This window comes from Lathamus discolor, chromosome 5, assembly GCF_037157495.1.
Source record: "Lathamus discolor isolate bLatDis1 chromosome 5, bLatDis1.hap1, whole genome shotgun sequence".
NCBI classification, from domain to species: domain Eukaryota; kingdom Metazoa; phylum Chordata; class Aves; order Psittaciformes; family Psittacidae; genus Lathamus; species Lathamus discolor.
The window spans coordinates 97,750,448-97,775,691 of NC_088888.1; the positions used below are offsets into that span (position 1 = coordinate 97,750,448).

Consider the following 25,244-nt stretch of genomic DNA (forward strand, 5'->3'; position numbering starts at 1 on the left):
ATATTTGCCACTATCATCACATTTTATTACAAACAACAGTCTCCAAGTGCTGTGAACATGACATGTATGCTTGGACCAGGCAACAGCACTGTTTTGGCCCAGACATTTTGGCCAATGTGCTTCAAATCGAGTATTTCTTTCTTACTTAGTTAATGCTTCCTACAGAAGCACCACAGCTAAGCGAGACAGGCAGCAGTTAGTTACACAAAACTTCACTGCTGACTTTGTGTTCAGACTTTGATCTGACTTTCAGGACCTTATTTCTTTTCACATCTCACATGTTATATGCTGACCTTCTCTACAATTTCAGCTGACTAACAGACTTAGATCAATAAAAACAGGCGCAGGATTATGTATACCTAATGTCTCTATGAGGCATAGAAATATTTGCTCATTCAGAGCTTATTCCTTTAACACTGGACTGAAATGGCAATATTTTCATTGACATATCTGAGAGCAGAAGCAGTTTATAAAGTGCTAAGTTTGGGGAAAGATGCCATAGAAAAGGAAAGTAAAAATATTAAAATTATTAAAAATTATTAAAATTATTATTATTATTAAAATTAATTAAAATTATTAAAATACTGGATGAGAAAAATTCATCCAATGAATAGGTAACTGTGCCATTCCCACTACATGTATCTTTCCATGCCTCTTAGAGTAGAATTAAATCCAGAAACTGAAATGTATAACATCTTTCTTACAACTTGAATATTTATGGCAAGTGTGTCCTATTTCACCCTGAATCACTTCTTCAGATGCTATTAAAAATCAGGAGTTTCCAACCACAGGCTTAGAATGAACCAGATTTTTTCATCCCTTCCTCCTTTCACTCCTTTCTCTGGTTGGGCTTGGAGGCTCTGCGCAGACTTTCCAGAGTTGCTAGGGACTGTGGCTCCAGCTGATGCTGGGTAACTAAGCAAGTTAAACAGAAAACATTGGTCTAGAGAACAAAGGTTGATGCAAGATTCTAGGTCTCTCATGCTTTGTCATAGTCAGAAGGAGTATGCAGGGGGAGAGCAAAGGAGAAATTGTGTAAAAAGCCATCTACTAAGAAAAGAATGTTTGATTTGGATCACAGGATGTGAGACTAGAGAATGTATTGCATAACTTTATGGCTTGTCCTTATTTGCAATGATTCAGTATCCGGCACTGCTCATCCCATTTCTAAAAATGGTATTGAAAAGTTACAGAGTATTCAGACGTGATGGGAATAAGTGAGGAATGGGAGGAAAACACCTTTTCATCTTACAACAAACAGCAATGACTGTGCCTGCAGGTCATCCTACAGGTCATTGCAGATCTCTGGTTCTGCCTCCATCCCCAATACCCAACAGACATTCGCCAGGTCATGTCCCTTCTGTGCTGGAGGCTCATCTTCTCCATGCCAAACTTAAGATTACAATGATCCTTTCTCAGTAGCATTTATCATATAACTGTCTAACAGGTAGCATGTATAGCTCCTAGTATGGAGGACATGTGAAATGTATGTGGGGCAGGTGAAATGCTGTGGAGGGAGAACTGCCCCTCACCACAGCTGTTTCTGAAGACTCCCCTGTCAAGACAAGGCCCTGCTGGAAGAATGTTTATGGCCTTTTTGGAGCCCTGTTCCTGGGGTAGAGGTATTTCCCCCTACTCCAAAACAGGCACCTCTGGAACAGTTTTCTCTGACAGCATTGTTTCATTATTAGCATGCTTCTTTCTCCCCACCTCTTCAAAGCAAGCAACATCCAGCCCTGCAGGTCCTCACCCCAAATCAACCCTTCTCGCATTTCTGACGCTCCCTTGTGCTGATGTGGGAAAAAGGAGCCAAGACCCGGCAAGGCTTTTGCCATCATCCTGCCAGAGCTGCAGCTCCGGGACAGAGCCCGGCTCTCCGAGAGGGATTCACAACCAGCCCGCAGACAAAAACTAGGCAGCAAATGCCAGGCTCTTTAGTTCAGGGAGCCGCTCATCAAACTTTAATATATACCCAAACTCCTGCTATTTAAACAATGAAAGGGAGGCGGGCGAAAAACCCCAGCAGACGGCAGTGGTGCTGGGCGGGGTCAACCCGACCTCATTCATGCATTTCTCTGTGTAGGGCGAAAGGGTTTAAGTTCTTTCCCTCCCGCCTCCCCCGTTTTAATTTTGGGATGGATTAAGACAAGGCTGGAGTCGGGAGAACTCCTCCCACCCGACTGCACCGGGAAGCGAACGCTTTAGCTCCCGTAAGTATGCGGAGAGCCGCGATGCCCGGAAAAAAAAACAACCCGATTTCTTCATTGAGAAAACCAGCACTCCCGGCTCGAGCGCCCGGGCGCTGCTTTTAGGGGCCTTTACTCCATTATGATCCTGGCTGCTATTTATTAATTTGTTATGATATTACAATTAATTAGTTAACATCTCACGCCGCAAGGACAGTCCCCCGAGAGGCTGGACCTGCCGGAACTCAGTTGGCGGGGGGAGCCGCGGCGGCAGTCGCACCGGTGCGCTCTGGTGCTCACTGGTGCAAGGGCCCCGGCTCGGCAGGCTGTCCCCTGAGCCCCGGCACAGCCCGACAGCGCTGCGGAAGAACGCCTCACCTTGTTTACCCCGAGCGCGGCCGGCGGCGGGCGGGAGGTGGCGGGGGCCGGGCCGGGGCGGGGCGCAGCGCGGTGGGCGGTGGGGCCGGGCCGGGCCGGGCGGCGGGGCAGTCAGCCTGCTCGCTGGGCACCGTGCGGGTGTGCGGCGGCCGGTAGTGAGGCACGGAGGCAGCCAGCGTCCCCGCCACGTAAGTAGCTATTGATACGGCGGGGGGAGGCGATGCCTTACTGACGGGGAGCGGCGCGGCCATCCCTTTTCTCCCCCAAGGAGAAAAAAAAAAAAAGGCTCAAACAAAACCTGCTCGCTGTATTTTCTTTTCTTTTTTTTTTTTTTAACAATTTATTACAATTTATTTTGCACCCTTGTCGCTGTTGCACTCCCAGCCCCTTTCTCGTCGTGTTGGTTTTCTTTGTGCATGAACTACGATTAAACGCCGCGAAGGCAACGAGCCCCCAGACAGAAATCCCGCTGTGCTGGGGAAACGTGAGCGTGTGCCTCCTCCTTCTCCCGTGGTTGTACTTTTTGTTCTGTCGAGGCGACCACGACAGCACGTTTCTTCTCGCCGGCGCGGAGCGGTGCGCATAAGCCCCGCTGTCCCATCCCCCGGCGCGGCTCTGCCGAGCCTCCTGCCGCGCCGAGCGCGCTTTTGTCGGCGCGGCCGCTGCCCGCTCCAAGTTAAATGCTCCCTCGCTATTTCGCGGGGCATTTTTGGAGCGCCGCGGGCGCCAGCGGCGGGGCTCCCGCGCCATCTACAGCCCGGCCGCGGCAGCGCGGCTCAGCCTCGCCGTAGGAGAGAGAAAGGACGGTCCCCGCTGCGCGCAGCGCGTTACCTAACCTTTTGTTTTCGCCCGCGCTGCGCGCCCCGCGGGAGCCGCAGCGGCTGAGGCCCGGCCGCCCCGCTCCTTGCCCCGCGCTGCCTCCTCTGCCTTCGCTGCCCCAGCACCGGGCGCCGCTGCCCCGCCGCGCTGTTCCGCGCCCCTCCGCGCCTGGCCGCCGGAGGGAACAAAGGGCCGCGGGCTGAGCGCTCTCTCCCTGTGCCCAGGACGCGGCGCTGAGGCTGGTCGCCCGCCGCCGCCGCGCTCCCGCCCCCCCCCACCCCCGCCACACAAAGGCAGCCGCAGCCGGACGGGCAAGGGACCGCGCTCCACGCCAGGGCTCCGGTGCAGCGTCTCGGCTGGTCTTCTCCATACTCATGAACATACAAAGGTCAACCCCTATCACGATAGCACGATATGGGAGACCGCGGAATAAAACCCAGGATTTCGAGGAGCTCTCGTCCATACGGTCCATCGAGCCAAGCCAGAGTTTTAGCCCGAATCTAGGCTCGCCGAGCCCGCCGGAGACCCCGAACTTGTCGCATTGCGTTTCTTGCATCGGGAAATACTTATTGTTGGAGCCTCTCGAGGGAGACCACGTTTTCCGAGCCGTACATCTGCACAGTGGCGAGGAGCTGGTTTGCAAGGTAATACCTCTCCTTTCCTCCTTGTTCCCCCCGGGTCACCCTGCTGTCGCGTGTTGGTTTACCGTGTCTTGCAGGAGGGCCGAGCACGGTCGTGTAGCTCAATTATTAAACAGTTGAGAAACAAAAGGCAGGGAGCCAGGATTAAAGGCGCATCCTGTAACTTTTCCCTTGCTCTAGACAATGGCCACGTTATAGCGGTGGCCCGGAGCCAATTCTGCCTCTTACCCGGGTGATAGTGTTCTGGAAAGAGCCGTGCTTTTAAGTAGGTCTTAACGTGAGTTCAGGTCAGGAAAAAGCCTCATCTTCCCCACTCTCACTTTTCAAAATGGAGTAGGGAATCCCCAGCTAATTTTAAGGTGTTGGGACCTGCCGGCTTCATCGGTTTTTCCTGTCACTTGTTCGCGTGAGTTTTGCGATCCAAGAGGATGGAGAAGCAGGGGGAAATATTGCCATCAGCTTTGTCTTGAAAGTGATTAAATAAAACCCCAAAGCCACATCGAATTAATCAGCTCGAGCTCTCGCACCGTGGAGGTTGTTTGCAAACAGCATCCTCCCCCATTGCACAACTGAGCAAGAATAAAACCTGCACACCTACGGGTTTTAGAAGAGCAGACAAAATAAGGTATCTCACTTTTTGTAGCCTGTCTGCCTTTTCTTGCCTCCTCCCAATTTGCTCCTACTATTCAAAGGTGAGCTGTGGGGGAAAAAGAAACCCACAGGTGTGACTATCTGTGGAGGGATGTTCTTGTCCTTTTGGGCTGAGGGAATATTTTCCTTTGTTCCTAAATTGTGACTCTCATTGTGTCTGTAGTGAGCCAGACTTAGCGCCTAGCAAACTGAGGCAGTACCAGTAGTAGTTCTTTATAACTATGTAACAAATTGCAACCTTGCAACACATGCTGCATTGTTTGTATTGTTCCCAAAATATGGAATTATGCCATTTGGCTGCCTTTGGCAAATTTCTAGTGTCAAACTAACTGCAAACCAGAAAAGTACACATATTGCAGTTTATTTATATTCTATGAATTAATGATGGTATTTCTGTTTCATACTCTCTCATACTTGAGTCATAAGAAGTTACAGACTAGCCTGTAACAGGGAAGTGAAAATAATTGCTTCTGTTTGCTGTTTTGTAAAGATTGGAGTTCAGAGTTCAGTTTAAATATGCTTAGTGATTGAGTTATAAAACCTGATGTTAAGGCAACCTAGGACTTTGTGTGATTATTTAGGGGGAAAAAAAGGGCCCGTGACTTTGCAAAGGACCAATATTGCATGCTGAACTGAATGCTTTGTTACTAAACTGAAACAGAACATGAGAATTTCTAGAATGAAAGCTCCGCTTGGTGCAGTAGTACAGTGCTGCACTCTAGGACATTGGCATCTTTTCATGAATAAACAGATCCCACAAAGCTGCTGCTCTGCATGAAATTATAGGTGAACTTGCATAGCAAGTAGTAAAGCGGGGGCTATGCTCTTCTTTGTTTCCTGTTTGGCTTGCAGGATTAAGGCACTGTTTGATGACAGTATGAACAAGTATTAACTGCAGCTCACAAAGAGTGGACTTAATTTTTTTTCCCTTCCCTTTAAGCTGTATGTTTTTGAGCTGATCCTGACAGTTGAATAATACCAATTTTTCCATATGTGCAAGGCACTACTTCTAGCTGTGCTCCAAAAATACGATCTTAGGCTGAATTTCTAGTTTGAATATGCAGTTGTCAGTCCTAAACCTCAGTATAATGCATGCTTTAAAATGCCTGCAGTATCATGACTACTTGTCAAGTAGCCTTCCGGCTAAGAAACCTGCTATCTGGTATCTTATTGAAGATGCTCTTAGAGATTGCTTGCAGAAACATTGGTTTGGATAACAGACACATACTGATGATTCTCAAGATTCATTTGGCTGCACCCACTGACTGTACAGATGCCGTTATTTGCTTCAAGGCTCTGTGGCATCCAAACAATGGTAACTTCTCACTTCCAGTTCCCAGCAACAACTAAATCAAACTGTAGCTTATTGGACATCTGCTGAATTGAGGCCAGGGATCTTAAAAGCTGGGATACAAAGAAGCCCTTTATAAAAGGTATTCTAGACTGTAGCAGTATGATAGCCCTTCCCATCTCCCCACTTTCAAGCATAGTGCTGGTATATATCCAGACCTACTTATTTAACATAGTCTGAGAATCACAAAATGTAACTATTTTTTATCAGAATTTTGGAAAGGCTATTTTTATTTTTTTTTTTATGTGAGGGTTCAAGCTACATGAACATCCCTGTGTAAATTTTATTTTATAACATCCACTTTGTAGAGGAGCCATTCATTTACAGTGTAGTAGTTACGAATTTTGAGATCCAAATGTCAATGAATTCTCCTCTGGAATGAATTACACACCGGGGGTTATAGCAGCACCCCCTCCCCACCCCGGTTCTGCTTCCCTGGCGCACCATGTCACCAGAATGCCTCAGTACTAATCCACCTCCCGTAAAATATTTTGGATCTGTTTGGCAGCCTGCATTTAAGGTTGTTTTTGTCTGTGCTAGAGTATAGCAACACAGGTTTGGGGTGGGGGAGAAAGATGTGTGAGGAGGGGGTGTCCCTCCCTGGTTTCTTGGGGTTTGGGTCCTTTTCTGCAGAAGGAGTTTATTAGGATTGTTGTCTGAAGCATTAAATGACAGGTTTTGAAGCCTCAGGTAAATCTTGATTGAAGTGTATCTCACTCGGTTTCGAATTCTTTTTAAAAGCTTTAAAGAAAGCTGGGAGATTTGCTTCTTAGAAAGGGTACAAATACCTGCTATTGGAAGACAAATACTAGAAGGAAAAAAATTGCAGCTTAAACCGGTTGGTTAGAGACCTATACCGGTTCTTTATTTTTATATTCAGTTAGAATAACACATTACTACCTTAAATTCTTTTTACCAAAGTAACAAAACACCTGAGAGTAAGTTACATATTAATTGAGTTTCTGTGCTGGTGGAAATGCTAATCCCTTTCTTTGTAGTACCTCTGCAGCAGGTACAATTAAAAATAAAAATCACTCCAGTCAATACTTTGCTTATATTCTCTTTCAGCACACTGAGTTCTGTTCTTCTCAATGAAGTCTTTCTTGTAGTGTGGGCATTTCTCAATTGACTCAAATACTGATTCATTCATCGCCACTAGATTATAGTAACTTTTTATATTTGGGTTTCCCAGCAGCTTTTTTAATTCTTACAGCTCATTCATAAGATCAGTGATAACATGCTTACTAGCAAAGGGACACTTTGCTTTTAATGGCACACTTGATTAAAATGCAGGGAGTTCAGAGTGGTTTTGTCTTTGCCTTTTGAAGGATATTTGTCTGCACTCCAACAGGCAGGGCTATTTCCTGGTTGTCCTTCTGATCTTATAAACAGCCATTGTAAAACTGAGACTTTGAAAGTGAAAGTGACTCTGCTGTTTGTCAGAGATGAAAGAAAGGCAGGAAGTAAGTATGAATAGCAATAGATGATATTTTAAACTTGAAAATCCTTAAGGCTTTAATGGGTTAATAAAATAGAGAGGCATGTGTATCGGTGTGGATTTAATACGACAGCTTCTCTCCGTAGAAAGCTACTGGCTGTGTTCTCTGAATTTATTTGATGGTAAATAGAAGATAAACACATTTCCTTCTGAGTACTGCCCTTATATGTTGCTGATCTTCACAACTTAATTTAGATTACATTCTAAATTTGATCACTTATTAGCTAATGAAACTATTCCTGCTACGAGTTTTGAAGACTAGCCTGTTAAGGTTACACATATATTCTGTGTAGGGTTGTATAGTCTGTTTTGTCTTGTCCTCAGTGCTGTGAGTTTGTGACATCCTGTTTACATCAGTGCAGCTTCAGCAGCATCATAAATTGTACTTGGAGATGGTTCTGTTAATAGAATTAGACGTACCATGACTTCGATGTCCTTCATGTCGCTAACCCTGGCTTTGCTGTCATTGTTTCTGCAGGTGTTTGATATTGGCTGCTACCAGGAGTTATTAGCACCATGTTTTTGTCTGCCTGCACATAAAAATATCAACCAAATTACTGAAATAATTCTTGGGGAGACAAAAGCGTATGTGTTCTTTGAAAGGAGCTATGGGGACATGCATTCATTTGTTCGTACCTGCAAGAAGCTTAAAGAAGAGGAGGCAGCCAAACTCTTCTATCAAATAGCTTCTGCTGTTGCACACTGCCATGATGGTGGACTGGTACTGCGAGATCTCAAGCTGCGAAAGTTTATTTTCAAGGATGAAGAAAGGTAAGAGTCTCCCTTACGTTATGTTACAGGTGGGGGTGCCTGAGGTCAGATATTCAGGCTTGCAGTATGCTGTGCACTTTGTGTGCCAGAAATGATGATATGTCAACAACAAGGTGTTACACTTTGGGTTGCAGAGGAAACTAAACAATCATGGGATGGATGTGCCATTTTATCTTCTGACTTAGGCTTTGGAATAAAGTAAGTATAGTGGGCTGTTTGCATCTGTGTCTGAGGAGCACCCTCATTCCTAAGGAGCGGATGTCTGCTTGAGGAAGGCTCTGCATAGATATCTGGTGTAAGAGCTCTGTTATTGTAAATGCTGCTGGTGTTTAAAGGGGAAAGGTGCAAAAGATCCAGTATGTTAAAAAAGGTTGTAGACTGGAATGACTCATTCCAATAAGGAAGCACGAAGAGGAAGAACAGTGAAGTGGTTAATGTCGACACAGGTTGGAGGGAAGGACCACCAGTGACTGCTTTGTGGACAGGTTCTTGTTTTCAGCACCGGAAGGGTCTGGAAACTGCTTCTGAGACAATAGGCTGGTCTATTATATGATCAGAGTAAAACTAAAGCTGTCTTTCTGTGTGGGTGCCTGTTTGTATTATCAGAGCTGTTGTGGTACTTGGGGACCTACCCTTTTATCTCCTTCCTGCGCACCCTCCTCTCAATAATTGGGTGGTAATGATTTGGGGAAGTAGTATGGAAAACATGGAAATAAATGATGCTGGAAGCTCTAGGCATATTGTTGAAGTGCTCTTTCTGATACTGAGCTATAGCTATACTCGTACCTGTGGAAACTTCCAATCTTTTTCCTTGTTACCTATTTTCTTTATGCTATGTCATGTATTTGCTTGTGACTTCCACATAAGGCACCAGAGTAATAAATGCTGCCAGAGCAATGTCAGGCTTTCACAGCGGGATTAAACAGAAGATGACCATTATGAAAAAAACTGAATAGGGGCAGAGCCTGCCTTTGTGCTTCTTCATGCCTTGGTAGAGGATTGGGAGATGTTTTTCTGTTTTAGTTAAATCTTATAAACTGTCTGAAAGCTTGTTCAAGCTGTCGCTGAAGTGAAATGGATGTTCTGAGATCTTTGTCAAAAAAACCCCAGTGCATTATTGATTCCATTTGGGACTGTTTTGGGGAAATTATAAGCAACAGCGAAGGCACAAAAGTTTTCTGTAGGGTCAGTAAGTCTGTGATCTGAGAGTTAGAAAAAACTAACACACAATTCAGTCAGGAAGGAGAAGTTCCCAGCCTTAAAATAAAACTCACAACTGTCTATCCTGTTTATCTCTACTTCATTTTATTATAAGCTGAGTTTTGCAAAATAAACTCCTTTTAATCTCTTTACAAACTGAAAATAAAAGACATTTTCACTTCTTAATTCAGTTCAGGCAATTCTCTATGAAGCAAATAGCTATTCCCTGGTTTTCCAATGGCCCCAATATATATGATTACGGTTTCTTTCTCTTCAAATAAAAAACCCTAAAGTGAAACTAGTTTTATGTCCATTCAGAGAAAAATGCAAAGCAGATAGATGTAAACTGCACTTTCACAACTTAGAGTAAAAGTTTATTAATTAACCACCATTATAGCACCTCTGATACAGATAAGAAGGAAACTTGCACAAAATAGTTGAGGTAGGGATTGTTTTCTGTTGTAGCTGATATTCCTAATGTAAAAATGGATTTTTTTAATTTATTATTTTTTTTTTTTTTCCTCTTCTGGGAATATATATGAACTTGTGTGGTTTTGCATGAAGGGTAGGATTTGGAAAAGCTGCTCCAAGTGGAAGCAGTGTGAAGCCAGGGCAGTGCAGTGGGAGCAGACATGGGCCTGTGCTGAATACTTTTGGACTCCTACCCTGCTGCTCACTAGGAACTGAATGCAATAGGAGGCACAGGGCCAAATCCTTTAGCCACCCAAGAAGAGTGGTGCATACTATAATAGCAGTGTTTGCTTTTATGAATGTTTTTAACATAACCGTCCTCTGCAAAATCACGGTTACTCACTTTTGAACAGTGTCTTCTACAATTATTCACTTTAAAGGTCAGATAGGACTTGCTGGTTATTTTTAAGATAATCACAATGTGGTTTTCTTCTGGATGTAATGTTGATTTGTAAGTACTGTGGTATTGTAATCCTTCCTCTGCTAAATAAACAGAGATGAAATAGTGTGAGATAGAAATAGAACCAAACAGAGACTGTGTTTTTTTCACGTGCATCAGGCTGTAATCAGTCATCACTTTCTATCTGATGCTATATTTATGCTGAAAAATCTTCCTGATCCTTCTGGGTTCACAAAGATGTTTGTGTGTTGCTTGCACCCTTCCAAACTCATGTTCTCTGAGGCTGCTGGTTCTGGTGAGGATGCCCATGTGCTGAGCAGCCTGCCTTCCAGAAGCTGCCATCAGTGGCAGTGCCTGGGAATATGGCGATATACATGATCTGTTCTCTCTGACACCAGTAATGAACCAAGGAGGAAAGAGAAGTGAAAATGATGTTTTGAGAAATATATATATGAACTGCACTGCTGTGTGTTGCCTGTTCAGCAGAGCTCTGTCTTAGTTGTTCTTTCCCTGCTTCCTGAAGTATTTTTTTTTTCTCCCCTGCAGTCCGCTTTAAGTACCTACTGGTTTGAAACTTTCTCTTGAATAGTCACAGCTTTTTTTTGGTAGAAGATGGGAAATACAGCATGCAGGCAACACATGAATGGAAAACTCACTTCTTTTTTTGAGTAAGATACTCATCTGCTCTTAGCTGAGAGCTGTCAGACTGGAGGAGCCAGAGAGAAAGTGAAGGATATAAGGAAGCAGTTCCGTTTGTTTAAAAATAAATCAATTAAAGCATTTCTTAGTACATACTCTTTCAATTGATCCCAGTGATATCCTGGTAGCTTGAAATGAAATCAGAGCTCCTGAAGTTTTGCACAGATGGGTGCATACAGCATTGAAATTCTTTCCACCCCATTCCTATTATCTAAATTACAGCTGGAATTTGCAAAGATTCAGGCTCCTGATCTAGCAGCGTCATGAGTGCTCTGTGCTGCTACTCAGGTCACTGCTAAGAATGCATGTTATTTGGATGTTGCAAATTGCAGTGCCTTGAGATGTCTGTAATGAACTGGGAGGTAGGAAGGTGGAAGAAAATAATGTTTGAGCCTGGTAGTGCTGAACATTTAGTAGGGATCCTAATCTTACTAGTGACGTTCTCTTGTGCTAAATCAAAGGTAGACTGTGATGATGTGCTACCTCTTACTGCTCCTTGTGTGTAAATACATCAGCACTTAAAAATGAAATAAAAAATTCCATAGTATGGAAACAAGTGAAACCAATTTGTCTGTGTTTCAGGGTACTTTATCTATAGCTTCTTTTAGTCCTGAACTGCAGAAATTTTGAAGATAGGGTAATCTACATTCCATTAAAATGATGTGTGCTGTTGCCAAGCACTTAAGGTCTTTTTTTTTTGGTGGGTTTTTTTGTTTTTTTTTTTTTTTTTTGTTTGTTTGTTTGTTTTGTGTAAAAGAAGGTTAGGGTTAAGGTTGTGTTTTTGGGGAGGAGGTGTGCCTGTGTTTTTATTTGTCAACTATAGGTGAAATGGCCAGTCTTCTAGTACTACAGTTTCAGAGTTAAGCTCCTTAAATCTGCAGCTGATCTTGATGAAGCAGAACTTCTAAGACATTACAGCATGGCTGGAAATGTTTCGTAAGACTGGGTTCACAAGCAGCAGCACATCCATTAAATGAGGGCAGTGACTCTTGGAGAACCGAAAATACGGAAAATGCCATGCTGGGTCCCACCAGACTTTCTAAAGTACCTATAAGATTCTTGAATACTTTAAAAATTGGGTCCTTAAACTTCCAAATAAAACTTGAATCGGAAAGAGTGGAGATGAGCTAAATAAAACACGTTTTTCTGTGTTTTCTGTTTCCATCCCTCTTGGTAGTTCTTTCTTGTCCTGGATATTAAGCCAGGTCAGTGCTAATGTTGTGGGGCTCTTGCTTATGATTATTTTTGCTGTGTTTCATGTCATGATATTTACAGGTTTCCTTGTACAGCCTGTCCTTGTAGTAGGCCCTTGGGCAGACTGACTGTGCCCTTCTCCTAGCTGTTGTCCCACAACCATGTTGCAGAATGGACAGGATTTTTTGGATTGTGCTAAAAATAGCACTATACATAGTTTATAGCCAATAAAGCAGTTCTTTGGTGTGATACATAGTAGATGCTTTGAGAAAGAGCCACTTCAAAGATCTCGGAATTAAATCAAGCATTTCTGTGTTGATTGTTCCAGTGGTTTTCTTAATACAAGAACATTTCTGCTGTCAGGGAATTATTAATTTCTTTAGTGCATTTTTAAGCCTTTAATTATATTAAAATATTAGCTGTCATAATATTTGAAGCTTAAAGACCTTGCGCATTCATCATACTCGTTGAAGGGAAAATTAAAATAATTTTGGTGTTTGGATATTGTAATTTTCCTGTATTCTTTGAGTAAATATGAGGCAGGTGGGATTCAATAAATGGAGTTTGACACTTTTTGCTCTGCACCAGGGGAAGGCAGACAGTACAATACAGTAATTCAGAAAGCCTGTTTTAGCACAACATATTTATTTGCTTCTCTTAGATTTTTTCTTTTTTTTTTTCCTCTAAAGTTTCTCACTTTTGAGTGGATGATGCTTTAAGATGACCTAGTTATGTTGTTTGCAGTTCTAATGATACATACCTGATCCCACAAATAAATACAGAATGCATCTACCAACCTTTTTTGAAGTAGACCTTTCATTTTCCTATAGTTGGTAGTAATTTTCCTCCCCAGCATTTATCAAACTGTAATACCATCAGCTACTTTTCCCTGTGATGTTAGAATATGCTGTTTTGCTTACAATTCCACTGTGAACAGGTAAGTTAATGCTTTCCAAGTCCTAGAAAGAGTCCTAAAGTGGAAGAAAATCAAACAAAATAGAAGTGCTCTTTAAATACCAGAAGATTTAGAAATAAAACCAATCTTCATCTGTTTTGTCATTTAACCTCTTCACATTACCCTGAATGGGGCCACAGGACCAAAGGGAGTAAATTCTTCGATAGTGGAGAGTCATAGGTCAGATTTCAACCTAGAAATTATTATTCCTAGAATATGGGGAGGAAGGCAAATTTCTTCACAGGCAGCAAATCTGTTGTCAGACTTTGGGTAGAGGATGAAGCAGTTGCATAACTGGTTTCCACGGAAGGGTTCATGCTCTCCCTTTTGCCTTCATGTGGTTTGGTTACCAAGCCTCTGTTTTGTCCTGGTGTTCCTGGAAGCAGTGCACTTTGGATTTCTTAGGTGTGCTGTACTGTTCCCAGTGGGGTGTGGGAGGCTCTTTGCAGACCTCAAACATCACACCAGGCCTGTGAAATGCTTCAATCTTCTCCCGAGGGCATAGATAGTCGTAGAGGTACAGCCCAGTGCTGTGCTTGGAGCTGGAGGGGAGTCTTGCTTGGGGGCCTCCTTTAGGCTGGGCTGTGCTGCGCTGCTGCAGGGTGTCTCCATGTCCTGCCTGGCCACCCCAGCACACTGATGGCTTTCCGGGAAGGGCCTCTGGTGGAATGCTGTGTTATGTGTTGACTGCAGTGCCAGATGTGTTTGGCATGGTCGGGTGCCCATCATGAGATGCTTATCACAGTATTGAGCTCTCTGATGATAAGTGCTTTGCAGTCCCTGGAAACGGATGTCGCTTGAGACATCTTCCATTAAGAGTCCAGCGGCTGGTTGTTTCAAAGGCTCCATCCACAGGCTTGGTCCAAAGCACTCCGTGTTGACTTTCGAGCAGACACTGAGGCTGTCTGTGGCCATCTGTGCTGGGGGCCAGGAGGGGAGGCAGGGAGCCCAGCTAGTGGCAGGTGCTCTGGACTGTCGTGGTGAAATTCTGCTGCTGTCTTTTCTTCTAATTGTCCTTATTACCACACTGTGAGATTGCTTCAGGCTTGGGAGGGAGAGGAAAGGTGGAGATTGTAAACAGGAGCCAACCTGGGATGTATTTAGTCTTAAGCACCTGCTTTTTGGTAAATATGTATTGCTTGGAGACAGGTTTACAGACATCTTAAGTGAGAGGTTTCCAGTGGGGTTGTGCAGTAATGCCACTGCTTTATCTTGGAGGTACTGAGCATTTACTGCAGGCTCAGAAAGTGTAAGGCTTTTTTCACAACTTGCAGTATGTTAATAAAATAAAGTTTTGGTCTCTTTTTCCTATGGAGCTTCACCATGCATTGCATGAAAAGACTAGAAAAGATGGTGAACACAGCATGCAGTTCACAGCAGAGCCTTTTATAACTCTGACCTTCAATGCGATCTTGATAAAAGTGAGGCGATATAGCTGCCCTGAGCCAGGTGCTTATCAAATAATGGGCTCCTCACAGTGTTGCAACTGAGACCCTCTGTGGAAGAGTCTTGTCCTGGGTTCAGCAGTAGCAGTCATTTTTTCTCCTTCTTAGTAGCTGGTGCAGTGCTGTGGTTTGACTTTTGGCCTGGGAACAGCACTGATAACACCGATGTCTTTAGTTGCCGCTCAAATGTTTTAGTCTGACAAAGGACTTTGTGAGCCTCATGTTCTGCCAGGGAGAAGGGGAAGCTGGGAGGAAGCAGAGACAGGACACCTGACCCAAACTGACCAAAGAGGTATTCCATACCACAGCACGTCATGCCCAGGATGTAACGGAGAGTTACCGGGAAGGGCTAGTGGACTGCAAGGTTGGACGAGGTATCAGTCGGTGCTCAGCTGGGGGGGGGGGGGGGCGAGCGAGTTATCGGTTGGCTGGTGTTGAGGTGTTGTATTCTTTCCTCTTGTTATTTCCGTTATCGTTATTATTATTGGTGGCAGCAGCAGTGATTTGTGTTATACCTTAGTTACTAAACTGTTTTTATCTCAACCTGTGGGAGTTGCATTCTTTTCAATTCTCTTCTCTGTCCCTCTGGGAGTAGAGGGAGGGAAAGAAGGGGGGAAGTGAGTGGACGAGCTGTGTGGCTGGGTTTAAACCACAACAAGTCTGCACTGGATTTGAGAACCTGCACCCAAACGTACACATAACCTCTGTCTACCTACTTTTTGAGGAACATGTTGACTTCTTAGGCAGTAAAGGCGCAAAAGGAACTCAGTATATGGCATACAGGACAGGCTGTTCCCAGCAATCCTATTTGAGTGTTGCAAAGCTGAGGTCTTTGGGGCCCCAGCCTTTTCTGGAGGTGTGCGAGGGGGTGATCTTTGAGCATTTAAGTGGAATTTTATAGAAAAAAATCTAGTTTAAAAAAAGTTAAAAGCCCTAAGCCTGCAGATCAGGAAGAGGGTGTGGGGCTGGGCTTAGTGTCGTGGTAGCATCTCTTTGGAGGAAGGGTGGGGGTATGTAATTTTTAGAGGCTTCCTCATTCTGAGGAAGTACCAGTGAGGGAATCTTCCCTTAGGAACAAGCTTCATCCTGTAAACCTGTGCTGCCTGCAAGTCCCAGTAGTCTTTAGAAAGATATCCTTGAACCTGTTTCATTATGCAAGAGACAGTTTGTCTGCCTGCCTTTGTGCAGTGTTTAGTTTTTATTTCCCCTGAAGTTGTGTAGGATGTTGCATGGTGAATTCCCAGGCTGTGTGCTGTTATGCACTGGAAAGGATCTTACAGTGAAAGGAGCAGGATTTAAATTGATGGCATAACATTTCCCCTCTGATCCCGTGTGCCTTGATGCCCCCAGAGGAGATAGGGTAGTTCTGAGTTCAGAACGAGCCTTTGCACCAAGCTGCAAATCATCTGCACAGGGTTGCGTTAGCCGCCTTCCCCATCTCGCTGTGTCTGCAACAGCAGCCTACTTCTGCATTATTCAGGAGAGATTCCCTTAGTTTAAAAAAATCAATTAGAAAAGATAACTGTTTCCAGTGGTTAGCTGCTCTCTCTTTTTTTTTTTTTCCCTTCCTTGTGACTCTAATGGTGTGATTGACCTTGATTAAATGACCTGTAAATTATTTGCCACACAGGAGCAATCCCTGATCTACTGGGCAGTTGATGGCTTGAGTGCCTCTACCTAGGGAAAGGTTTTCCTGGCCTCAGTCAGAGTAATGTTGAAATACGAGATAGCATTGCTTGGGTGCCTTCATTTTTTGTGTAGGGGGAATACTGCGAGGCACCTCTTCCCTTTAGAAGTTGCCATTTTGTGTTTGCCTGCAGTTATGGTAATAGAATGGCCATTCAGATGGCAATGATGGTTGTTTTGGATGATGGTTGGTTGTTCTCAGGAGGTGCAAGGCCGGAACCTGAGTCATCTCATGATCATCATTTAGTCCAGCCTGAACAGCAAGTGGATGGTGTACCTGGAGTGTCCATAACAGTATGGCTTCTTCCAGCTCTTCCCAAAGCAGCTGATCTGGCTGTTGTCTGAGGTATGCTGTTGTCCTAAACCTGTGGGTCTGGTGTGCTGTTAGTGTTTCCAAAATGGTAGCAGTGGCTCAGCTGTGGTTCAGGTGTTATTTCCCTTACAGATGGCTTTGGGGACAGAATAGAAGCAACTGTTTCCACTGATTCAGGCATGGGCTTCTTTGCTACTCACTATTTATTCACTGCAGTGGGATATTTTCCTCTGAAACACCCAAACTCTCAAGTCAGTATTTCTGCTTTAAATGGTCCAGATTATTTCCACACACCACCTCCCCCCCCGCCCCCAGTTTTAGGAGCTTAGAGCTCTCTGAATAATTCCACTGATTTTGGTATGGAAATTGTGTTTGCTTTTGGAGAGCAAGTGTGAACACTGGGTTCTTACAGACCTGGCTTCAGTGTCAAAAGGCAGGATAGCAGTTTGCCATTAGTCCCTAAGCTCTGCTGGGAGGAATAGCCGAATCACTCTGAAAAAAGTGTAGGATGTGCAACAAAGCTGTCTGCCAGAGATGGGTGCTAACTCAGGAGGTTGCATTGAAGAATCTTCTGGAAGTGGTTTAATTGATTAGGTTTTGTTACATTACTGAAGAGCAAAGTCTGAATGCAGTCAAGTAATGAATGGCATATTGATAAGAAATTCAGAGTGGTATTGTTTTTCATGGGTTTCCCTGACGGTTTCTATGGGGACAAAGACGCATTTCCCGTCCGAGTGCTGCTGCTGCCCTCTGATTGCACTTCTGTGGTTTCATTCACCAGTAATGGGAAAGCATTCACAGACAGAATAGCTTCCCCTTTTTAAATAGCCATGATTCAGGGTTGTATTTTTTTTAATGCATTAGACTAATGCAGTGTTTTATCAATGATCTGATAGATGCATAATGCTCTTTTTCCAAGTGCTTATTCAGGGTCTGCATTAAAACTTGAAATTATGTACTGTAATTACGTAAGCCTTGACAAAAGTCTTTGTTGCCCTACAGTATGTGTACAAAGTGATTCTCATCCGGCTTTGGCAGTAGCTTACATTTGAACTTTAGGGATTAATTTTGTTGCAGCCATTTAAATGGTCAAACTCAAATGCTGATGCTTTTGGGAAGCTTCTTTTTTTTTTTTTCCTCTTGGTGGGTCTTTCAGTTGACTGATGTGAGTTAATTATTTAGAGAATGAGAGTTTTTTAGAAATGTGACTTTTTTAAAAAAGTGAAAGATTTTTGTTTGTCCTTTTCCTGCTCTGGGATGGGGGGCACTTTGAAGCTGATTGTGATTTCACATCTCAGTGTTCTGTTTTGAATCTTTCTCCTTGCCTGCCAAGTGTTGAATTTAGGCTTGTTCGGTTACTCTGCAGTTGGATGCACTCCCCGCCTTTTGCTGTGGAGTTTCTGTGTTCTCAGAAACTACTTGTAGTTTTGAGGGTCTGTTTGTTGTTGTTGGCTTTTATGCTTTTTCCTGGGTATTTGATTTCAGTACTTCCTCTGAGAGAGAGAGTGTGCGGGGGAGAGAGAGATTGCTTCTCATCCAGTTTCTGTGTATTTAGATTCCCCTCTTCCCTGTTCCCCTCCACCCATCCACTCACCCTTCCTCCCTCCCCCCCAAAGAACGAAAAAGCTCTCTGGCTTGCAGAAAACAGAGCTTTTTTAGCAATGCTTGAAATGTGGAGGAAGGGAAGGCTAGTGAGAGCTGGAAACTCACAGAGATGGGGTGCTGTGAGCTGGGAAATAGCAGCTTCTGGGCCAGCCTGCTCCTCTTTGGGAAAACGTGACATGACTGTAAAAAGGAGAGTGAGACTTGCTGTTTACACCTGCGTAGCACGGTCACAGACTGTATTCTGTATGCAAGGCTGAAGTATGTGAAGTCATCCATCACTGGTGAAAACAGGCTGGAGTGGGTCTCCCCGCTCAGCTGCTGGCTCACAGAGAGGGGAACACCTGAGTTGCTTTTGGTGGTAATTGGGAGGGGGAGGTCATGGTGAGGCTGTATACCTGGCAGTACATGTTCAAGAGATGCAGCTCCTGCAGTTTGCAAGGGAAAGGTGTATGTGCGTGGAGTGCCTGTCCAATGCCATGCCTGCACTGAAGCATCACCTTGTTGTAGAGGCGCCATTTCAGCACTTGTACCTTGTACAGGAGGGTGTTACTTGTTGAGGGTCTGGGCACTAGTGAGGAGGAGGACCGAAGGTTGGTTGTGGTTTTGTTTAACTTAGGACCTTTTGTTTCCTCAAAGCCTGTCAGCTCAGTAGGATGAAAAACCTGGTTTGAGCGTTTGCTTCATTTGGCCACAGCTTATGTAGGAGCAGGCAGATAAGGGCCAGCTGTTGTTCCATTTGCTTGCTTAAACAAAACCCACTGTAGCATGTGCGGAAGGCTGTAAGCTGCAGCACCTTGAAAGAAAAGCAAGGCAGGGATAAGGCTTTTGTATACTGCTTCTGGTTTATTATTGAAAAATGGTTTCTGTTGGAGAAAAAGGTCTCTTTTTTTTTTTCTTTGACGCACCTTGCAGTCTGCTCCTTGTGGTTTTGTTCTGCATCCATTGTAGAAAATAAAAGATTAGGGAATTCCAGTAATTTTCTGTAATATAAAAGCTTCTCATTGAACTGTTTCTCTAATTTTTTTGGCAGCTCTCTGAAATGTGAAATAGGATGGGAAAGTTTGTGTTTCCCTGCACTGTTGACATTGGGATGGCAGGGGAGCATGTGTGTGGGGTGAATTCCCTCCTGTAAGCTGCTTATAAATAGCATGCTCTGCCCCACTCCCTGTGTGTGTGTTCAGCTTCTGTTAGTGGGATTGAGTCCATGCTTTCCTTTCTGGCAGTTCAGTGACTTAATGCATGTTTGAGTAGCTGGCCTCACAGTTTTATTGCTACACATACTTTTCTATGGAAAAACTGAGGTGGGCAATGCAAATGGAACTACAACTTATGTCCCTGCCTTCCTTTTCATTTCCTCCTCTCTGGTTTCTGCCCTCTTTGGTGTGTTTTTTCTTCTGGGCGTTTCTTCTCGCTGCTTTTCCTATGTTGTGCAGGTGCAGGAACTTGTAGAAGCTGGGCATCGTGAATTACTTGTTCTCTATAGTTATTCTCCTTCCTGTTTTGGGCCCTCTGAGCTGCGTACAGAGGGAGATTGCTGTGGTATGGATAATAGTAGTTAAGTTTCTCCTTGCAGCCAGCTTCCTGTGTGAGGTATAGCTGCTGTAAAGTATTGTTTGAGTGCTAATGAGGTGGTTGTCCATAGCCAGGAGAAGTGCTGTTAAGCTGGCAATGGGTAATTAATCAGGAAGCAGGTGTGTTATGCAAACCCCATCAGCATCCGAACTGAAGGAGAAAACACTGGCCTATTAAAGGAGAGAAGGAGCTGCCTTGACACACTGTGCTTGGGAGCCAGGTATTCTGAATTCTGTATTTATGACTTCCTGATTCGAGGCATGTTGCCAAAGGGGCTTTCACCTCTGTTGGTAAATGTCTCTAGCTGTTGAAAAGGTCCAAGTGTCATTATGAGAGTTTATGGCACAGTTGCCTCTGGAGTACTCCATGGAGTAGAATGCTCTTCTGTTGGTTCAGAGAAGATAGTGCTGAGCTGCCCTGGAACCAAGTCTAAGCCAAAGCTGGCCCAGCTGTCTTTGCAGCTCAAGTCCAAGCAATGTTGTCTTCAGTAAACATTTAAGAAACAGGGCTCTCCTTGTCTCTAATGACTGTTAAATGATGTGCTTTAGTCAAGAGATATGAGTACTGCTTTCTGGGATGAAGTTCAGTCCCTGCCAGTCTGTTGTAAGGGATCATGGCCATGACATGTGGCTAAGAGTGACCATACAGCCCGGTGAGGTTGAGGGATGAGGGTGATAATACCCAAAGCTGAATTATGATCCGGAGTTGTTGAAAAGAAAGCCTACACCACTGCTAGGTCCCTCTTCCATCTAGACGCCCTGGACAAGTCCCGTTGTGTTGTAGAGATTCTGCTCTCAAAACCAACCATTGCTGGCAAATGCTCTAAAGGCTAATTGATAATTCTTTTGGATGCCTTTAAGAGGGACAGATTTTTAAATACAGTTACAGATGCTGGCAGTAAGGATTAAAAGGAAAGAAAGGTTATGTTCATCTAGTGCTATGGCAGGCAACTCTACATCATATTTTCTGCTCCTGTGTGATATCCATAAGGGAAGAAAATTCTCTTGCTTAGATAATTACTGCAGCACAATGACAAGTTCACAGTGCTTTGCAGGCAGAAGGAGTTTGCAGTCTAGATAAGGCATCCCTGTCATCTCTCTGCAAGCCCTTCCCTAGCCTCTCTGTCTTTCCAATATGAGGAGCTCCTCTGGTTCAGCTGAGTAGATAAGCTTGCTGTTAATTCTGGCAGCATGCAGCTCACCCAATCTCTCCTTGCCCAAAGGTCTATTTAGGAAGGCTGAAATCCGTTAAAATTGCTCTTCCTTAAGGCTGGAATAAAGAAAAATGTTGGTTGGTCAGAGAGATGATTTAGGGTCAGAGTGACTATTTTATTCCTGTTGAACCTTGTGGAATTACAAGCAACTGCTCACTACTGTGAAGGTGTAAAAATAACTTTCTCAGGGCTAGGCTTGTATTTGGGCATAAGTCCTACATTAAGGTACATTAGAGTGCAGCCAACACAGAAAACATCTTGAGGTTTATGTCTCCTTTTTGAAACTATGTCTATGTAAAATTTACTAAGCACATGAATATGACAGCTGCTTTTATCTTTTTAAGACTTTACTAATGAGTTTACTGGACATAACTATGTTTGAAATCTTATAGCTCTGTAAATGTGTGGCAATGTTCCCTGTATGTCTGATTGTAACAGACAGGAATTTGTGTTTTGATGTTTGCTTACCTCAGTGATTTTTGTTTTCTTTTACCTGCAGGACTAGAGTGAAATTGGAAAGCCTAGAAGATGCTTATATTTTAAGAGGAAATGATGACTCTCTTTCTGATAAGCATGGCTGCCCAGCCTATGTGAGTCCAGAGATCTTGAACACAAATGGCAGCTACTCTGGCAAAGCAGCGGACGTATGGAGTCTAGGTGTCATGCTTTATACCATGCTAGTTGGACGCTATCCTTTCCATGACATAGAGCCTAGTTCCCTCTTCAGCAAGATCCGTCGTGGGCAGTTTAACATTCCAGAAACTCTATCCCCCAAGGCAAAATGCCTCATACGTAGCATACTGCGTCGGGAGCCATCGGAAAGGCTGACTTCACAGGAAATTCTGGACCATCCATGGTTTTCTACAGATTTTAATGTATCAAATTCAGGATATGGTGCTAAGGAAGTATCAGATCAGCTGGTGCCTGATGTCAACATGGAAGAAGATTTGGACCCATTCTTTAACTGAGCACAAAGACTGTTCAGAAGGTACACAACCTGGAGATGGACACATGAAGGAGCCCTTCCTGACCGTGTTAAATCACATCCTGCATCAGCCTAGCTTGGTAGCAAAAGACACTCTGAGGTCCTCAGATTGAGAAGGAACCTCTACAAGGAGCTAATATAACAAATGTAGCATGGGGACAGACTGGGGGGGTGGGGGGAGCTTGCTATCAGGTTAGATTGATTTGGAGGAGAAAAGGCAGCATGGAGCAATTGTAGCTTCTCACCTTTTTGGAGCCAAGGAGACTGCACATGCCAATTCTGGTGCAGCTGTATCACTCCTATTTCTGTTCCATTAAAAATAGTGGTAACTCACAACAAATAGAAACTTTTTTGCCTCAGCTCACATCTTGGCATCGCACTGTTAGATATTTAACTTCAGCCATTATTCAGGGAAAGTATAATTGGCTAACATTTTTTTAATCAGATGTCTAATAATTAATGGGATTAATTTAAGAAAAAAATTAGGTGCACAAAGATGGACATGAAAAGTGGGTGCTAAAAACAAACAAAATTTCAGTTCATGTCTCTTGATAGCTATTTTCAACTCATTTCTTCTAAATAAACTACTTAATATTCTTGTCGGGAAATGACATTTTAATGCTTTGTTCCCTTAAGGGGAAGTAACTGTCATCTAAGAAGCTGTTCTGTTTTGTGTCAAATGGTTTGTTGCAGGAAGCTATTATAACTCGAACTTCCAGATGCATTACTGCTATAATGGGGGGGGGGGGGGAAGAAAAATCTATAATTTTTTTTTCTTTTTTTTTTTCTCTCTTTTTTTTTTTTCTCTCTTTTTTTTAAGATATGAGATACTGGCTTCCATATCTGCCATGCTGCACGTTTATGACTAGAGAGGGCAGAAAGCTCTTAATTGTGTCTTTATCTGAGAACCCATCTCTTCTTTAACTGACTGGCCCATGTGTAAATAGAGGGCTCTTTATTATTGAAGAAGAGTATTGTGTTGGATTATTTTTTTTTTCTTTGAGTTCCTTTCAACTTGGGAAAAGAATTGTTTGGGTTTGATTTTTGTTTATGTCCAGAATAAGAAATAAGAGGGTATTAATAAGCTGAACATTTATATTACAGATATTCCTCTTGAAACATACACAGTAATATGCACCTTTTGTATTGTCAAGACTTATTCTATTTATTGAAGAAAATGTCACAGTAGTGATGTATTAAGCCAGTACTTCAATTACGGGTTGACTTGGGATGACATGTTACATGCTGTAGTTAACACACTTCTTTTCTGTTCAGGTATTTCTGTCCCTAAATAACTTTTTATTTAGCTTCTTTTTCTAGATAGCTTTATTTGATTTAGACTGGCAAATGTTTTTATTACTGCTTTTATATTGCTGTATGATATTGAAATCTCTTGGCATAAATATTTGTGTTTCCAGTACCTCAGTTGTTCTGATATTACTGCCTGTATACGTTTTGTGAAGTGGTCATGTTTTTTGGCTAGGTACATGTGGACTCTGTAGTATGTAAATGTTACTTGAATTTGTGCTTAATTATAGTATGTGGCATGTGCGTACAGCTACTTGGCATTTGACGTATGGATGCTATTTGCCTGCCTTGCAGGAAAGTTATGGTCCCACTCTCAAGAGGATGTTTCACAGTTCTTTATCAAGAGACAAAGCTAGCTGCAGCTGACCTGCCTTGGTTCTATTTTGGTAACTAAGAATATAAAGGAGTAATGTTTTTACACTCTGAAGATGGTGCTGTGTCAAGAAGGACTTTTTTTTTTTTTTATTTTATAAGTACCTTATAGGAGGAAAGATTGGTGATGTGCATGGTGGGGTTTTACTGCCTCTGGTGCTTTGTCATGTATTTGGTTTAATGTTTTTGTCCTAATCTCTTCAATAAATAAAATTGTGCATATTTAACTAAATTTCAGTGGTGAACGATGTTCTTAATGTCTGAGGTGCTGCAGGAGTTTGCTCAGTTAGGCTCATTTAGCTGGTATTTTTTTTGTGCTGCCTAACAAGCTCTTGCGAGACCAGTGAGCTGAGACAACTTAGCACTTATATTTGCAAGGTAACACTGTAAGCCTTTTCATTGAAAATTTTACCATTTGCTATGAATAAAACTGGCTTTTGTTTTTCTTTTGGCTTGTCCCTACCACTTATTGAGCCTATTTACCTTGTTCAAGGAGGGTATGGAAATGGAGTGAGAACTATGTCTTTTTGGTGATTGGAGGCTCTTTGGCTGATGAAGACAGATACCACAGTGGAGCAAGCTGGCTGGCACTTACACTTTCCAAAATGCTAGATAAATGCGTCTTGCATTTACACCTCAATTTCAGATAGGATGGATCTGTAATAGCACCATCTAATTTACAGACTTTTATTTAAGGCCGGATTCTGTTTCTGCCATTCGTCTTGCATAATAATTAGTAGATGCAGGTAGTGAGATCACTTAGAGATGCATGTGGACTAGTAAGGTGCATTGTGAACATGAGGCAGGACAAGACGAATCCTGGCTTGTTAGGAAAAGACCTTTTGAACTGGGCTTTGATTTGAACAAGGACAGTCCTTTTTCAGCAGTTCTCTGGTTTGAAAGAGCTAGAGGTGGCTGATGATCAGCCCTAAAGAAACTCCTCCCCAGCCTCAAACCTCTGCACTTCAACATACAAACTGCTAGCACAGGGATTACTGTCAGGCTGGCTAACTTTTTACTACATGATTTCATCCTAGGTAGTTCCTGGCATGTTTTGACTATTTTAGTTGGTAGGTTGAGAATTAAACCCATTGATTATAGAACAAACCAGAAATGCTATTAACGTATAGAAACTCTTGAAGATCAGTTTTTAAATGATTTGCATGCCTGCAGCCAAAATTTAAATCTCTTTCAAATCAAACTCCCACAATAAATGTGCTTTAAAGAAGAAAGCAGATTGTAATCAGTCGTAGAGAGAAGGTGTGGGGGGGAGAGCACTGAGAATTTCCCTCTCCCCCACTAAAACTTATACGAACGGCTTCTGTTCCGTTTGGGTGGAAGTAGTTAGACCTTATTTTACAGCAACTTGCATGCTTGCTTTTTCACTGCCAGTAATTATATGAAAAATGTGGCTGACTAATGATTGCTCGTTTGCAGTGAGGTTTTTTATTTGAGGCAAAAGCTTTCTTGGTATTGCTGTGGAGGAATCCTTTGGCAGCTGAAATCAGCTTTATAAAATGCTGAAGGGATG

The 25,244-nt window shown here is 43.2% G+C and overlaps 1 protein-coding gene across 2 annotated transcripts; it reads left to right on the top strand.

Moving 5' to 3' along the window:
* Positions 1-2,161: 2,161 nt before the first annotated feature.
* On the top strand, positions 2,162-23,945 carry TRIB2 (tribbles pseudokinase 2). 2 transcript variants are annotated; one of them, XM_065681646.1, is made up of 4 exons: positions 2,162-2,210; positions 3,608-4,027; positions 8,003-8,295; positions 21,548-23,945. In XM_065681646.1, the coding sequence occupies exons 2-4, from the start codon at positions 3,758-3,760 to the stop codon at positions 22,014-22,016; spliced, it is 1,032 nt and encodes a 343-aa protein (XP_065537718.1). In that variant the 5' UTR covers positions 2,162-2,210; positions 3,608-3,757; the 3' UTR covers positions 22,017-23,945. The 2 variants fall into 2 exon arrangements, with proteins under 2 accessions (XP_065537718.1, XP_065537717.1); XM_065681645.1 differs by lacking the exon at positions 2,162-2,210 and adding an exon at positions 2,651-2,752.
* The last annotated feature ends 1,299 nt before the right edge of the window (positions 23,946-25,244 follow it).

Bases quoted from the DNA above. Each gene is read 5' to 3' on its own strand.
- TRIB2 (XM_065681646.1), top strand. From the start codon at position 3,758: ATGAACATACAAAGGTCAACCCCTATCACGATAGCACGATATGGGAGA. The intron at 4,028-8,002 runs GTAATACCTCTC...TTGTTTCTGCAG, and splicing joins GCGAGGAGCTGGTTTGCAAG to GTGTTTGATATTGGCTGCTA. The intron at 8,296-21,547 runs GTAAGAGTCTCC...TTTTACCTGCAG, and splicing joins ATTTTCAAGGATGAAGAAAG to GACTAGAGTGAAATTGGAAA.